General features: G+C 50.4%; 1 protein-coding gene across 1 annotated transcript in view; it reads left to right on the top strand.

Annotated features, from left to right (window-relative positions):
• The window catches only part of CAMK1D (calcium/calmodulin dependent protein kinase ID), a 171,081-nt gene extending 156,225 nt beyond the window's left edge, over positions 1-14,856 (top strand). The window contains exons 7-9 of the mRNA XM_004712636.2: positions 4,588-4,675; positions 6,245-6,362; positions 9,025-14,856. Coding sequence (XP_004712693.2) covers positions 4,588-4,675; positions 6,245-6,362; positions 9,025-9,143 — 325 coding nt within the window. The 3' untranslated portion in view covers positions 9,144-14,856. The remainder of the gene's footprint in view (positions 1-4,587; positions 4,676-6,244; positions 6,363-9,024) is intronic.
• Positions 14,857-16,224: the final 1,368 nt, after the last annotated feature.

The following is a 16,224-nucleotide window of genomic DNA, read 5'->3' as shown; positions in this document are numbered from 1 at the left end:
AAATGTTTTGAGAATGATGAGGGCAATGAATGTACAAATGCGCTCTCACAATTGATGTGTGTATGGATTGTGATTAGAGTTGTATGAGCCCCTAATAAAATGATTTAAAAGAAAAAAAGATACGGGTCTTGAGCAGAGCACTGGTGGGGTACCGTGAGTCAGAGAAGAACTAAGATTGTTCCCACATTTCCAGCTTAAGGGCTCAGAAGGCTGATGGGGAGGAGAAGGATGCTGGGAGCAGAAGCAGGGTTGAGTGGAAGAGAAGAGTTCATCTTTGGACATGCCGAATTATCTCCATGGAGATGTTTGAGGGCAGTATGAGCCTGGAGCTCAGACAGGAGGTCAACCGAGAGATAAAGACTTGAGAATTTTGAGCTTGTTCCATATTCTAAGATTTACTGGCATTTGAACTGCCCAAGCAAATGCCTTCTTATTTCTTAAGCCAAAACACAGAAAAAAGGCACTGCCATTGAGTTGACTCCCCGTGGGTTCCAAGGCTGGGAATCTTTACAGCAGCAGAAAGCCTCCTCTCACTCCCTCAGAGGGGCTGGCGGATTCAAACTGCTGACCTTGTGCTTAGCAACCCAACACGTATAAGCCACTATTACCACCAGTAGTTCTTTTTGCTTTCTAGTGCTTTATACTTTTTTACTGTGTATCTTTAAAGTTCTCAAGAAGTCAAATCTTGGAAAGTGATAAAAATAAATGTATTCAACTCCAGTGTCGCTGAGACTCCCCACACGCGTGCATGTGAGACCTGCTTGTTTCTGTCATGTAAAATTGCCTGGGCAGAGGAGCACATAAATTCAGCCGAGAGCTGGCAGGAAGTGGAATCAGTATTCCAGTCGCGTGTCACCTTAGCAACATCACCATTCTGGACCCGTGGTCTCAGCAGATCAATTATATCCAGAAATACTGTTCTTCTGCACTTGTTCTCCCCAGTTAATCAGGGCCACCGGGACTAGAATAAAACAAGTCTGTTGAGTTATTTCTGACTCACGGCAACCTTAAAGGACCGATTAGAACTGCCCCACAGCATTTCCAAGACGGAACTCTTCACGGAAGCAGAATGTTCCATTTTCCCCCCATGTGGCAGCTAGTAGGTTTGAGCTACCACCCTTTCTGTTAGCAGCCACCCACTTAGCCAATGCACCACCAGGACTCACAGCCCCTCCCTTCCCTTAGCCTCCAAACAGACCGCAACAGGCAGGAGAGAGCTCTTTCCAAGGAGAAAACAGTTGTTTTCTATCTTGCAAGATGTTCCCCAAGCCTCTTCCTCTTGTTGTACACGGCAAGGGACCAACAGGCTGCTAACTGATTGCCAAAGAGCAGGAGACTGCACTCGGCAGGCTGGGAACCCACTCAGCCTGGTTTGGACTCAGTTGCAGAGAAGAACCTTGACCGAGTCCATTGACCTGATTTGAATGGTTCTGAAGTTCTGTCTTCAGCTTCATACAGTGACAGTACTGAGCATGGGGACCTCAGGTCGCCCTTAGCCAGCTCCCAGGCTGATGGTGAGTAAGGGCACTGCGCCCCACTGGGGAGCGGCAGGCACCTTCCAGGTTAGGGTAGCCACTGCAGAATCACCACTGAGACCCGGCTGTTCTTCTCAACTCCTAAGGCGAGCAGTTGGAAAGATTCTGGGTGCCCATAGCAATTGTAGAGCAGCCCAGGAGACTGCGGAACACTGTGGCAGATGCCCACAGGGATACCAAGCCTATCTGGAGCAAGGAGTTGAGGGGGTAGGGAACAAACAGTGCCAAGACTGTGACCGTAGAACAAAGCACACAATAGCAGAGAATAAGAGAGTCCCCAAACGGATGTGATTTGCATCCATGTCATCTACTTTGTTGTGGTTGTTAAGGGACGTTGCATCACTTCCAACCCCCGGCAACCCCATGTAGCAGAGTTCAACCACTGAGCTGTGACTTCTGCCAGTAATTGTTACGGAAGCAGACCCCTAAGTCTTTCTTCCACAGAGCCTCTGGATGGCTTCAAACCACCAACCTTCCGGGTAGCAGCTGGGAGCATCCTCATTAGTGCAAGGGGGGAGATGAGAACATAAGGGAGAACATGAGACAAGAGTCAAAGGTGTGTTCCCTTAGCTTCATGTGTGTGCACATGTGCACGCAGGCATGTGGGTATACAGGTTTAGAAGGAAGTCTTGTCTAGGTCCGAAACACTTGTCAGTTCCTAGGTCACAATCTAAGTGACCACAAAGGTACCTTCTTCCACTTCTAAGAGTCTGTGGCTCCCGTTCTGTTGAAGAAGAATTCTGAAGTCAGCAACACTGAGCCCCAGCGAACGTCATGTAAAGGGACAGGAAACTCCCTGGCTCTCCTGTTTTCACAGCAGTGCCTGTTTGCGACCCCAGGTGACTATTCCTCCCCCAAAAGTATGCCTGGCATGTCTAGGGCCACCTTCTGCCCAGCCTGATCCTTCCCCAGCTGCAGTACACCCCCAGACTGTGAGCACAAAGCTTTCTGAAAGTAATTGGATGCTTGCATTTTCCCCACATCCGGGCTCATGGGAACCCTCAGAGAAGGGGTGGGGAGCAAAGTACCAGGAACAGAGCTCCCGGGCCTCCCAGGGCCACATCGAGGGTTCCGGAACCAGCTCCCCAGCCCATCTCCTTGCTTTGGAGCCCAGGGCTTGCCCCTGAGGCCATGCTCAACCCAGGGAATTCCATCCTCCCTACCATTTCTCCTTGTTGTTTCCAAGCAAGAGTGGCTGCTGACAAGTTTGAATGACATCCTTTTCTGAGAATGAAGCTTTTCAAAACGGTGTGGAGAAAATAAAACACAACAACAGTGTGGGAGAAAGGTGCTCACATGAGCTCTCTAGAAAACCTTAGTTGAGATGCCCCAGCTGCCTACAAGGCTCCGCCCTGTGCTGGGTTAGGATGTGCGTGCCGCCCAGCAGGCCTGTCTCTTCTACGCAGTGTGTGTCCAGGCCACAGAGACAACTGCCAGTTGATTAGAAACAGAAGCGTGATTCTCCAGTTAATCTGCTGGTGTCATCTTGGAACGTACACACATTTTCACCCGTACTTGGAAAAGGAGAAGCAGGCACTCTCTTTGATGCAAGGGCAGGGGTTGCTGGAACTTTCCGACTCATTCTAAACTGAGGTCCAGTGAGTCACAGACCAGAGCCTGCTCCATCAGCCGCATCTGCAGTTCTAAAGTGGAAGGCTAGGTAGGCAGGAAAAGGTTTTTCATGGGGGGATAACTTCCTGTCTGACGAAGCCCGTAGCATATCCATTCACAGCCCAGGGCAGGCGGGAGTAATAGACTAGGGCCTGCGGACTGTGTGGTGCCAGGGCGGCCTGGGGCTGGGAGTGAAAGCCTGTACCAGTCACCAGTCTCGGGCATCTGCCCCTGAACTTTTCCCAGACCCAGGAAACTTCTTTAGGCACCCACACCCACCTAGAATTTCACAGGGGGCAAAAAGCAGGAGAGGCTGAAACTGTGGGGAGGGCCAAGTGGTTGAGCCTAGAGGGTGGAGGGAGGGTGTGTAGGTTGAGACGCGTTGATGGGAGAGAACTTGCTGTTCTTCTCCCCAAGCAGTCACCCAGACCGGAGATGGTGAATGATGGGGAGACAGGCAGGTCTCAGACTTCATAGAGAGAGGGCTGGATGGGGATGGTCGATCAGAGGGAGGAAATAGCAGAATGAGGGGAAACTGAGGAAAGGAAGTCAAGAGCAAACCTAACGTCTTCCCTGACACTCAGAAGAGGCCAAAGAAATAAGCATTCGTTTAGCAGGAGGAGCCCTGGACATAGCATGCTAACCTCTAAGTCAGCATTTGAACCGTCCAGCCGCCCAGCAAGAGAAAGATGCGATTCTCTACTCCCGTAGGGATTTGAAGTCTCAAAACCCACAGGGGCATTTATGGAGTCAGACTCCATCCCTCGGCAGTGAGCGAGTGACGTAGGACTGTGGTGACGCTGGAAATCCCCTCTCCAAGCACAAGAGTCATGAGGGGCCACAGGGTTGGGATGTGGACGGGTAGAAAGCCCTAGAGCTCTTTGCAGCTGGACTGGAGCCCAAGGGCCCTGTTAGCCCGGGACTGTTGGGGGCATCCATCGGGCACAGGTTCAGCTGAGGGCTTCTGGGACCACCGAGCTGGGAAGCGGAGTTCTGAGCACAGGGCTAGCATTCTGGGCAGCCAGGGCTCAAGCCTGAGACCACAGAGGCCAAGTGTTTCTGGTACAAAGCTGATGCAGAGAGAGGGGGCTAAAAAGGAGGAAGATGGATGGAAAACTAAGTCATGGTTGTTTTGTCATCGTGGATTCTGATGTTGCCAAAACTAGAGTGGAAAACACATTTGAGCCACAAAGGCCAACCAGAAAGTGCTGGTGGGTCCTGCTCAGGAGGGGTGGCAGGTGCGACAGGACTTTGGTGGACTGAGTCATGGTAGCGGCATCAGGAGGCAGTAGGCTTTGAGAGAGAGCCACGGCCAGCTTGGAAGTGGACAGTGGCCGTGTCGTGAGCCCCAGGGAGGCGATAAGAAAGCAGGTTGAGACCCTGCCCCACCCCAGTACCCTGGACTAACACTTACGAACAAGCACCTTTGCTTCTGTTTCAGGATCGCGGGTGACACGGCCCTCAACAAAAACATCCACGAGTCTGTCAGCGCCCAGATCCGGAAGAACTTCGCCAAAAGCAAATGGAGAGTAAGTCCTGGGCTTGTTACATCCTCCCCGAATGTAACTACACTCCTGCGAGCTGAGCCTGTCTTAGCGTTGCCTCTGAGGAGAACCTTGGTGGGGCAGGGGTTAGGCACCTGGCAAGGTCGGCAGTTCAAACCCAAGAGTCGCGCCGAGGGAGAACAATGTGGCCCTCTGCTTCCCTACAGAGTCACTACCCTGGAAACCCTATGGGGCGGTTCACTCTGTCCTACAGGGTCACAATTACTACGCATCCGCATCAGCCGGACAGCAATGGGTTTTTTCCTCCCCTGAGTTTGGAATAAATTGCCCAGAAGTCACAGAAACAACCGCGTTCATCTTCGCGGATACAGAGGGAGCTAGCATATCGTGGTGTGAGAGGGATGAAGTATGTGACGTAATGTTTCCGGGCTGTGATTCACAGACGGCAATCGAGCTAGCCTGTCCCTGTGCTCTGTAATAAACACCCTAATCATTCATGCATTCCCCCACTTTGCAGGCATATTGAATAGGATTTGGTGGTGGGGGGCAGATGGGGGAGTTAGTACAAATGTATAGTACCCTTGGCTGATAATCCAAAACTTGGAGGTTCAAATCCACCCAGATGCACTCAGGAAGAAAGGCCTGGCAGTCTACTGAAAAATCAGCCGCGACACCCCTGTGGAGAAGAGTTCTGCTCTGGTGCACACCTGGGGCGGCATGGGTTGGACTATTGGTTTTTGTTCTTTTTGTTTTGAGAGGAGAGAAGAGGACCTCTGATTTGAGCTCCTTTGTGTCTTCAGGTACAAATGTGATCGATGGGAACCACTGTGGTTTCATGAACTTCTTTCTGTCTCCTAAGCACTATGAGAGTCAAGAGCTGCCTGTTTTGCCACAAAACCCTAAAGTCTGTACAGACACAAAATACGTTCCACGGACCCTGTTAATTCAGGAAGGAGTCCTGCTGGACAATGGTCACGTGCAGGGCTGCCACCCAAAAGGGCCGCCTCCAGCTTCCCTTCCTGTTTGAGAAGTTGAAGACGTTGCGTGTGATAGGGAAAGAGTTTTACTCTGTCCCGCAGGCCACTGCGAGTTGGAAACTACTCAACAGCGCACACTAACACCCACAGTGTTTTCAGAAGAATGTTTCTAATTTTGAATGGACGTACCAATCATAGAAAATAAAAGTAACTTTAAAATAGCACATTGGTATAATATACCTAGGAGCCCTGGTTATGTGTTAGGCTGCCGACCACAAGGGTGGCAGAAAGATGAGGTTTTGCAACGCCGTAAAGAGTTATCGTCTTAGAAACCCACGGGGCAGTTCCATTCTGTCCTTTAGGGTCACTGCGTTGGGATGTGTGATGGTGTAAAAATAGAGTGTTTTGATTTTCAAAATGTATTTTGATGAGCGGGAGGTATCTAATAAAGCTAGGATACTTAGGGAAGAAAAGCCAACCTGAGCCTCCTTTGTAGAACACCACCAGGGTGTTTAGGGAGTTGAAGATGCTCAGTGTTCATGGGAAAAGTAATAGGACAGGGTCTGAGACTTTTCTGATGAGCTCATATATTTTGTCTACTTTCTTAACATTTCAGCAAGCCTTCAACGCCACCGCCGTGGTGAGACATATGAGAAAACTCCACCTTGGCAGCAGCCTCGACAGCTCGAATGCAAGCGTTTCCGGCAGCCTCAGTTTGGCCAGCCAAAAAGACTGTGCGTATGTAGCAAAAACATCACTTCCTCCGGCATCGGAGAACATTGTGGGCTGGGGATGGAGGGAAACGATCATTTGCTGAGTGAGCCATTCGATCGTCATTCCATCCAACCTTCACAACAACCTTGGATGTGGGTGTAGGTCCTAGCATTGGTAGATGAGAAGTCTGTGCACAGCCAGGTCTGGAGAAGGCCCAAGTGCTTTCTGCTAGCCCCAGGTCTCCCTGACCTCCACGCCCCCGGCCAGTGACTTCTCACTGGTTAATCCCTCTTAGGGACTGAAGGCAGGACTCAGGACAGCCTGGCCACAGCGACTTCTAATCTATATATTTGAAAAAGGAGGTGATCATTGGAGCTAATTTATTTAAAAGGCATTGGTTTTGCAGTAAAGGAACTGGCCTATTCATTCAGTATCCTTCAGCTTTGCATTGAATATGACACTCCCAGGGACACATACATGCTTCCTCACCCCCACCCCCACCCCACCATGTTCCTCTCTCGCTAGATGTATCTTAGTGCCAAATTTGGCCATTCCAAGGGACTCCTCCCCACTTTAGATCTGCTGCCTGCATTTTCTCCCAGCAGCCCTCCTTCCCTCCCACTGGGCGGGGCTTCAGCTTTTCCCAACTGTATATAGATTCCCAGGGCTGCTCCCGAGAAGCATTGTCGACCAGATATTTTAAAGCAACAGAAACTTAATCTCTCCCAGGTCTAGTTGCACGTCAGCCCAGGGGGAAGTGTGTGCAGGGACACGCTCCTTTGACCACTTTAGGGCAGAATCCTCCCTGTCCACTGTTCCCGCATCTGATGTTACCAGCCATCCTGGGCTCCGTGTCAGGTAGACTCCAGGGTCTGCCTCCATCGTCATGTGGTGTTCTCCCCCTAAGTCCATATGTCCCCTTCTTGCTGGATCTACAAGGAGCCCTAGTGGTGCTGTTGAGTAATCTTGGACTGCTGACCCCAAGGGTGGTGGTTCAAACTCCCCAACCGCACCATAGGAGAAAGATGAGTCTATCTCCTCCCAGAATGATTTACAATGCCTCGGAAACCTTATATAGTGTAGCGAGATTGGAACTCACGTGATGGCAGTTGGTTTGAGTTTATGCTGCAGTGTGCGTTCCCCCTCGGTTCAGTGCCTCCCTCCCAAGAAAGCCAGACTCGCTGCCATCAAGCCGATTCAAGCCCATAGCCACCCCATAGCCACCCCATAGCCACCCCATAGCCACCCCACAGGCCAGGGTAGAACTGCCCCTGTGAGCGCTTGAGACTCTTGACTTAAAAAAAAGGATAGATCATTTTGGGGGAGCTCGTACAGCTCTTATAACAATCCATACATCCATTGCATCAAGCCCATTTGTACATATGCTGCCATCATCCTTTGCAAAACATGTTTCTTTCTACTTAAGCTGTTGGTATCAGCTCCTCATGTTTCCCCCCCTCCCCAATCCACCCACATTTGTGAACCCTTGATAAATTATAAATCGTTGTTTTTCATATCTTAAACCATCTGCTGTCTCTCTTCACCCCTCTTTCTATTGTTTGTCCCCCTCGGAGTGGGGGGGCATTATATGTCGATCATTGATCATTGTGATCAGTTCTCCCTTTACCCCCCTTGCACCCCCATCTTCCCCCTACTCTCATGGTATCGCTACTCCCATTACTGTTCCTGAGGGTAATCTCTGTCCTGATTTCATGTGTTGAGAGCTCTTATCTGTACCAGTGTCCATGCTCTGGTCTAACTGGATTTGGGGTCGTGATAGTGGGGGAAGGGATGTATCATTAAAGAACTAGAGGAAAGTGTTTTGTCAGTGCTTTACTGCACCCTGGCTGACTGGGGGCTCTTAACTCCTCTTTCTCCCATGGTGCAGCTGGTGGTTTCAAACTGCTGTCCTTGCAATTAGTAACCCAACACTAACCACTGTGCTACCAGAGCTCCTTGAGCGACCTCTGGGTGGAGGTGAATCTCCAACCTTTCAGTTAGAGACTCAGCGTCTAATATATGACCAGTTCCTCAACAAATGGGACTTACTGCATTATCGTGACTTGTACCATGTGGTTTTCTCCTACAAAACAGTTATAACAGACCAAGGCAATGACGGTTAGGCTTAAGAACAGAGCACCGTGACACATAGTTCACATTGTTCCTTCACGGACAGCCTCCCACAGAGGTGGATTTACAGAGGAGAAATTCACTTTCTCACAGCTCTTTCGGCCAGCAGTCCCAATTCAGGGCATCAGAAGAGCCTCCCTCTCTCCTCGCTCTCCGACACTCTCTTCTCTTTCCACACCCACACCCTGAGAATTGCTTGGCCTTCCTTGCTTGCTTCTAGGTACCTCCTCCTCCGTCACCGTCTGTTGCCGCCCTCCTTCCAAATGTCCTCATCAACATAACATATTACAAAACCCCTAATCCACACTGGATCATATCTACAGGTACATACTTGGGTTAGGATTTGAGCCTAACTTTTGGGGGGATACAGCTTAACCCAGCAGAGTAGGTAAACATTGAGTCAAGCAGGTGACATTTGGGCCCCTCCCAAACCCAGCCCATCTGCCACCCTTGCAGTGGGAAGGGAATTGGGTTTACTCTGGGTGCATAACAGCCTTTCTGATGCTTTGACACCCCTCCCTCTCCCCACCCCCCACCTTTGTTCTCTTCCAGGCCTGACTTCTTCCACCCTCTGTAGTTTCATTTCCTCCTCATCCGGGGTCTCAGGAGTTGGAGCTGAGAGGAGACCGAGGCCCACCACTGTGACCACAGTGCATTCTGGCAGCAAGTGACTGGCTCTGGAGGTGGGGTCCAGGAGGCAGGTCCCCAAGGGGTGGGACCTGGGGATGAAGCCTCAGGAGGGGCAGGGGAAAGGGTGCCCCCAGGGCTGCCGGTGCCAAGAGCCCCTCCAGAGAGATCTCACCTTGCATGGTGCACCTTCCTGCACAGGACTGGAAGACAGAAGATTTTTTATGGCCATATTTTATACTGCAATTCTGAAGTGTTCATTTCTCACAAACTGTCCTGACTCACGGGGAGCTGATTTAATAGGATCTGGTGCTGTACATACGAACCTTGCGAAGCTGTAACTGAACCGACCTTCTTCTTTCTATTCCTTGCCCCAGCGCCCTGTCATTTCCCACCCTTTGCAGTATAGGGCACCATCTATCTGTGTTGCATTTTTTTTTCCTTCATAACAATAACAACAACAAAAAGGTTTCAACTGGATTATTTAAATATTAGTAAATATTGTGCATTAGGCTTTTTCTTTTTTCTTCAGAAGTGTGTCCTTTCTAGTTACATCTCTCTTTTGTTCTTCAATAAGTAGAGATTTTTGTTGACCCCTTCAAAGGTTCTTTCCCCTCTAAGGGGGGGACTGAAAAGTATTTCAGATGCTCAATCTGTCTCCACGACTAAGGGTGCACGTTATGTGACCCTCATTCTCTTCTCCTCCCCTTTCTTGGGAGACCCCACTCTAGGAAAACTGTGGGACTCTCTTCTAGCAGGAAGTCTTTGCAGGGGGAGGTACCTCCCCAAACTCTTCCTAACAGCACCTCCACAAGACAGCCCCGGCCACCAAGAGACCCGAGTGGCCGCAAGTCATCAGTGGTCAGAAGTAAACCTGCTCTTCCCCCCCACCCCGCGCCCGCAAAGCAAAGCTTCCAGAGCCTCCTGGGCCAAAGGGAGGGCCGCCATTGTGTTTCTGGGGATCTTCCTGTCAGCACCCATTTCTCCTGACGGAGCCCCACGGACGGGAGCTCGGCTCTCAGGCTATGCAGTCTTCAAACTAACCTCTCTTTCGCTCTTTGTGAAAACGCATTTCTAACCTAACAAAATTGCCTCCAGCTCACACGAGGTTTTGATTCTGTTTTGTTTTGTTTTTCCCCCTCCCAACATTGGTTCCATTCTTAATAGGGATGCTGAGGGGTGGGGAGATGGCTTTGTAAGAGAATCCATTGGTTTGAGGGCCGGCCTTCTTGCAAGCAAGCAGGATGTAGGCCGTCAGAGATGACAGGGAGCCCCGAGACAGGACCCGTGGGGCCAGAAACTAGCCCAGGAGCAGGGAAACCTTAAACCAAAGACCTGGGGTGGAAGGATCTCGAACCAGCATGGTTTGCTCCGGACTGAAGGATTTGCCATGACAACAGACTTTGACTGCTAAAATCAGAAGGGTCCCCCCAAAATCAGACCAGGTCATGCTAGAGCGGGCAGGTTTGTGACACCCAGGGCAACCCCCATTGTCTAGGAGGCTTCCACAATTGGCTCTTGTCAAACCAAAGAAGTGGCTCCAGGTGCCACCTTGGAAAAAGCCCTCCCTCCACTCCCAAGCCCTCCCACCTTCCTCTGGACCCGCACGCCCATCCACCCCATTCGCCAGGAGCCTGCGGAGGGTCTCAGGAGCCCTGCCAGATGCTGCTCTTTGGTCTCGGGGCTGCGTTCCCTGGCTGTGCCCCTCTCCTTCAGGTGGCCAAACCATCTGCATCACTGTCAGCCCCTTTGCGGATGCCCGGAAGGTTTTCGCAGTGTTCTGCCCACCCCCCTACGCAGCGCAGTGCTCTGAGGTTCAGCAGCTATAATGCAGATAATGGTGACAGTACTAGTGTGTGCGAGTGCAGTGTAGACCATGCAGCTGGTCCATGCCTGCGTTAGAGGCACACCATGGCTTGGCAAGAGTCATGCCTGCCGTTTACCACACACCCACACAGAGGGAAAAAAGGCAAGCTACGACCCTGGGAGATGTATAAAAAGCCTGGAGCCAATGATGAAATGACAAGAGGCCCAGTTAATCACCAGGCATCACCAAAGTTGGATAGGCAACAACCCCTCATGTCCAGAAAGACAACGGCATGAATATTATAAAGAATATTTGGGAAATAATCAAGAAAACAGAATCTCTCCAGGAGGTGCATTAAACTGCCCATGATGAACAAGTGTAATGGGAAAACATTCATGCCTATAAAGTATCATTTGGTGGGGGGGGGCATAAATAGAGTCTTGCAAGGAGTGATGGTTTTTCTGAATGTGCACCTGATAAGGCATCACTGTTGTGTGCTATACACCATCATTTGCATTTAGAAAGCACCATATGAAGCCAAATTCTATTACTGGTGAGAAAAATATTTTCTGGAGCTAATATACAGGGTGCATGATATGTGCATTCATTTGAAAGGATGCCTTTCCTGCAAAGGCACAGAGCAGGGGCAACGTGCTCCTTAGCAGTGAGACCTCTTAGCAGTGAGAGGTCCGTCCTTGGCCATGCTCCGGTGCACCATCACACATCAGCCTCTGTAGTACAGCCCCAGGAAACGGAGACTGGTTTCAGACTGATAGGAGACTCTATGTCTTATGACAAAACAGAAGGAGAACCCAGCATGCTCTTTCATTGAGACCTGACAAATGGGATGGCATAGATCTAGGACCCTAACTGATGTCAAGTTCAACAGATGCTAGCAGACCGTTTAACTAGGTGCCATCAGGCTAGACTGGCCTTTGAAGCCAATGAGTTGGCTAAGCTCGAGGTAGACCTACCACGGGCATCTTTCCTAACCCTAGGCCCCACATCAGGTCTCTTCACCTTTTCAAAGCAAGGAACTTTTTTTCCCCCTCCCTTGAGTATTAAATTTGGAAACAGTGTTCCCTAGAGTTTGCAGTGGCCAAAATATTTTGGAAGTAAATCCCCAGGCCTTCATCGCAGGGGCCTCTGGGCGAACTCAAAGCTCCCACTTGTCAGTCGCAGCCCAGCACCTTCACCTGACCCTGGACATCCCTTGGGAAAAGAGGCGGCTTCACAGCTGGATAGATGGTGGAGAGCCCCAGGAGTGCATGTGGCCTTTGCAGTGGCTGATGGGTGGCACTCTCAACTTCCTACATCCCCTGGCGCTACAGAACAGAAAGGATAATCTCCTTTTTTAAAAGAAAATGACACAGAAATTCCCTCCTCCCCCCCACCCCCCAAAACAGGCATGATCGAATGTTCTTGACCTTGGCAGCCATTCTGGTCAGTTCTGAAGCCTCAGCACAGGACAGGGCCCGGCCGTAACCTGGCGTCAGAGACGCTTTGAAAGCATCCCTAGGAGTGCTTCCAGCTTTTGGTGCAGGGGACTCAGTACTGGTCTTAGAGCCAAAGAAGATGCACTGTGTAGAAATCAAATCGGTGGCCGTTCAATCCAAGGGTTTTGCGGCATTGAGCGCAGACTCAGTTGACCTACACAGCATTCATCCGTCCTGCCTATTTGTCTACCTTGGTGTCCAGCCAAGGATGGACTGTGGGTGTTGGAGGGTGAGTCTCCTTTAGAACAAAGGCCCAGATTCCCTCTTTTGGAAAGGAGGTTGACCTCCTCTCTGGTGAATGACAGGCTAGTCTGATGAGCCCACTGGGATTGGATGCTCATGAGCAGTTGTAAACACAAAGTCCATCCCTCCGTGGAGGTACGGTCAGTGTCTAATGGCTTTGGGCATCTTCGACCCTTTTCCACCCTGAGCCTTGGCCGTTATTGACTCCTCGAACACTGCTCCAGGGCAGAAGGCCTCTCGGTTTCCCCAGCAGCGTGCCCTCCTTGGCGTGACTCTCACCCGAGCTTCACAAGAATTCCTTTGGAATCTGTGAGCACAATGCCAGGGCGGGCCGAGGGCCGCTCCTCCATTCCCCACAAACAGGAATCAGACGGACTCTTTCCCAGGTTTGCAAACTCACTTCTGGCGACGGAAATGAAGGTCCTCTGATCCCACTCATGCATGCCACCTTTGCATGTTACTGACCAGTATTACTTCCACCGCTGCCTACGGACATTCGGAAAAGCCTGCCTTTTCCCGAAACACATTCCAGACCACACACTGTTCAGTTGGTTTCCGAAATTTAAAAAAATGTATATATCTGTATGTAATTCACCACTCTTTCAGGGGGCACCTGGTCCTGGATTGGGGCTGGAAGTATACCAACCATTTGAGAGGGGTGGGAGAAAATGTTCTCTAAAGCTCTCAATATTCAGAATGGAAACGGTTGAGATAGAAACACTGAATTGGAAAAATAGATTCCTATTTTTTTTTTTACAAAAAGGAATTAGTTTCTTGAAGGTTCCATGGAAATTAGTAGGTGGATGAGTGAGCTAGAAACTGTGAGCTAGGACTGTGGGCAGCAGGCAGTTCTGAGGGAGAGGAGAGAAAACGGTCCAGGCCCACACTGGTTCACCAGATGCCCTCCCTTTATCCTGCCCGTCATTATCTGCAGCTTGTGCCTGCCCCAGCGCGTCAGGGCATGCGCAGGAGCCCAGCCCTGCGATGCAGGGGGCTTGGCCAGTGGGTGAAGGCCAGCCTCTCCCTGCGCACAGCATCAGCAGCCGCTGCGCCCCTGAGCATGGGGCAAGGAGCCTGCCGTTCCCAGACCCCCTGCCACCTGCGTCCAAAAGCAGCCCCACTTGTGACTCTGGGGGTCTCCACTTCAGCCAACCCAGAGGCTGCCCATGTGGCTGCCCAGCCCTCAGCATGTGGCTGCCCAGCCTGGTTTTGTTTTGTGGACAAAAGCAAACTGCGGAATGGCTTCGGTTTCTGTGTCTTCCTGTATACCCAAGGGACAAACTGCCCATTCACCCTTTGTCCTAATGCCGCTTCTGCGTTTGCCATATACGTTTTCAACCTTTTTTTTGTCTCCGGGGGACTTCTCATCGGGTTCTGGTGTCTTCTGACTTTTTCCCATATGATTTTACAGACAGGTGATTTTATTTTCTTATGGACAGAAAAAAAGAAAAGGGAGCAGTCTGTGGGAGGCTCTAGTTGTAGCGTTCAGGCACCCCAGGGCTCAGCACCCTCAAACAGTACGTGCTTCGTAAAGGAAAAAGCCGGGACAGACTGAGCTGCCTGGCCTCTGGGGAGCCCTGCACTTGGGGAGCAGAGCTTGTGGCCAGAAAGAGAGGGCGCTAAAGAAGGGCCAGGAGTCAGTTCAAAGGTTCTCCGTGTGGGCGCAGCACTGAAGTCCATACCCGCCTACCCACAGGCACCGGGGCTTTTGAGAAGTGGCCCAAGATGTGGTGTGTTTCACAGAACATCGGTCTGCCCCATGGTCTGGTTGGGCGATGTAACAGGTACACTCTGTCCAGAGTCCCAAGGACCCATTTCTAAATTGGCTTCCATCACTGCACACAAAGTCCTGGCCCCCTTTCTGCCCCCATGCCCCCCAAACAGTGAGCATGTTTTACAAAAGCTTACAGCGTCGAACCCAGGAATGCCCCTGTGTCTGTTATTACCAGGCTTGCGACTGGTCCAGTTGTTCCCATAAAAACATGCTTGGCCCAAAGAAGGGAAACTGTGCATTTATTCCATGCATGTAATAAACTCGTGCAAGCAACTTAACCCCCATAGGTTTGCGACACTGCAAAATTGTTAATGGGCCTATATAGCAAATGATTCTCTGCCTTGACAATCATGTACACATATCAAGATTTCTATCATAATGATAATGAGATGGATGCCTTCTTGTTTTCCTCCAATAAAGACAATTAATCACCTTCAGATGTGCGTGGGCTCTTTCATCCATGAAGAACGGGGAGCAAGCGTTTCACCGTCTCCATTTTCCAACCTGTCTCGGACGTGTGTGTTTGAAGGAAGGAGTCAGAAGTCAGATCCTGAACACAAACCGCGGCCATCCAGCGGGTTCCCACTCAGGGGATCCCCATCGGGAGCTGAGTAGTCCTGTGCTCCAGAGTTTTCCGTGACTGGTGTTTGGGAAATTGATCCCCGGGTCTGTCTTTCCAGAAACCTCTGAGTGGAGTCAAACGTCCAACCTCTGGGCTAGCACCCAAGCATATTCCTTTTACAAGCACTCCCCCACAAGGACCAAGGCATTCATCCGGTCCCCCTAAATAGTTCCTATCGCCTACCCAGTAAGTCAGAAGTGGCAGGGCTGGGTGGTAGAGGGAGACAGAAAGTGCTTATCTGGGTTTGTGGATTTGCAGTGGGTGCCCAGGTTCAGTACTCTGGGCAGGGAATCTCTCTCCCATTGCTGTTTCAGAAGGTAGACCAGGTTACTCAGCATTAAGCCAATTCAACTCATAAGGACCCCACAGTAGTACTGGTCCTGTGGGTTTCTGAGGTTGGACATTTTTCATGGAGCAGAAAGCTTCAAATTTTCTCCCACAGAGGCTGGTGGGTTTGAACTGCTGACCTTGTGTATCCGGCTCTACCACTGGGGCTCAAAACTGCTGTTGGGAGGAAAAGCCTGCACTGACTGCTAAGAAGCACCTCTATGAAGAGGGGGCAAAGGGCATTGCCAGGGTTGGGTGGGCACCCACCCACACACCTGGGTGGGCACCCACCCAGACACCCACCCATAACACTTCCATTTCCCCCAGTGCCTAAAGTCAGCTCTTTCTCCAAAGTCAGCTCTTTCTCCAATATCTTTTCTGGTATTGGTAGGGGTTAAATGAAGGAGTTCAAATTGAGATCTGCAACTATCATGTTTCTTGCTCATAAAATAGATTGTAAGAGTTGGATCAGATGACAATTCCTCCAACCTAAACAGTAAATGGTGTGTAATGGAATTAAACCAAATTGGACGTATATTATATACATGTAGAATGAACACATCCCACACAGCCTGAATGAAATGCAAACAGCATGGGCCTTAATGGAAAAAAGCGGCAATGTATCTCTCTGGTGTCTAATCTCATTTTAATTGGTTCTTGGCGCTCTGAACCCAAAGCCCAGCTCCGAGGTTTATCAGGACAAAGGCTCCTTTGGTGGGGGACTAGGTACATGATTGGTGGAGATTTTTTTGAGGGAACGAAATCCAGTAGTTGCCTTTGCTTCCCAGGGCTACTGTACCAGAACATGAGCAGGTGACCTTTAAAAAGAAATTTCACTAAGAGAAGGTTGATCTGG

Source organism: Echinops telfairi, unplaced genomic scaffold (assembly GCF_000313985.2).
Source record: "Echinops telfairi isolate 266 unplaced genomic scaffold, ASM31398v2 ScPeMD7_7473;HRSCAF=8511, whole genome shotgun sequence".
Taxonomy (NCBI): Eukaryota; Metazoa; Chordata; class Mammalia; order Afrosoricida; family Tenrecidae; genus Echinops; species Echinops telfairi.
The sequence above is the reverse complement of the archived record's forward strand: the minus strand, read 5'-3'. Positions and strand labels throughout refer to the sequence as shown.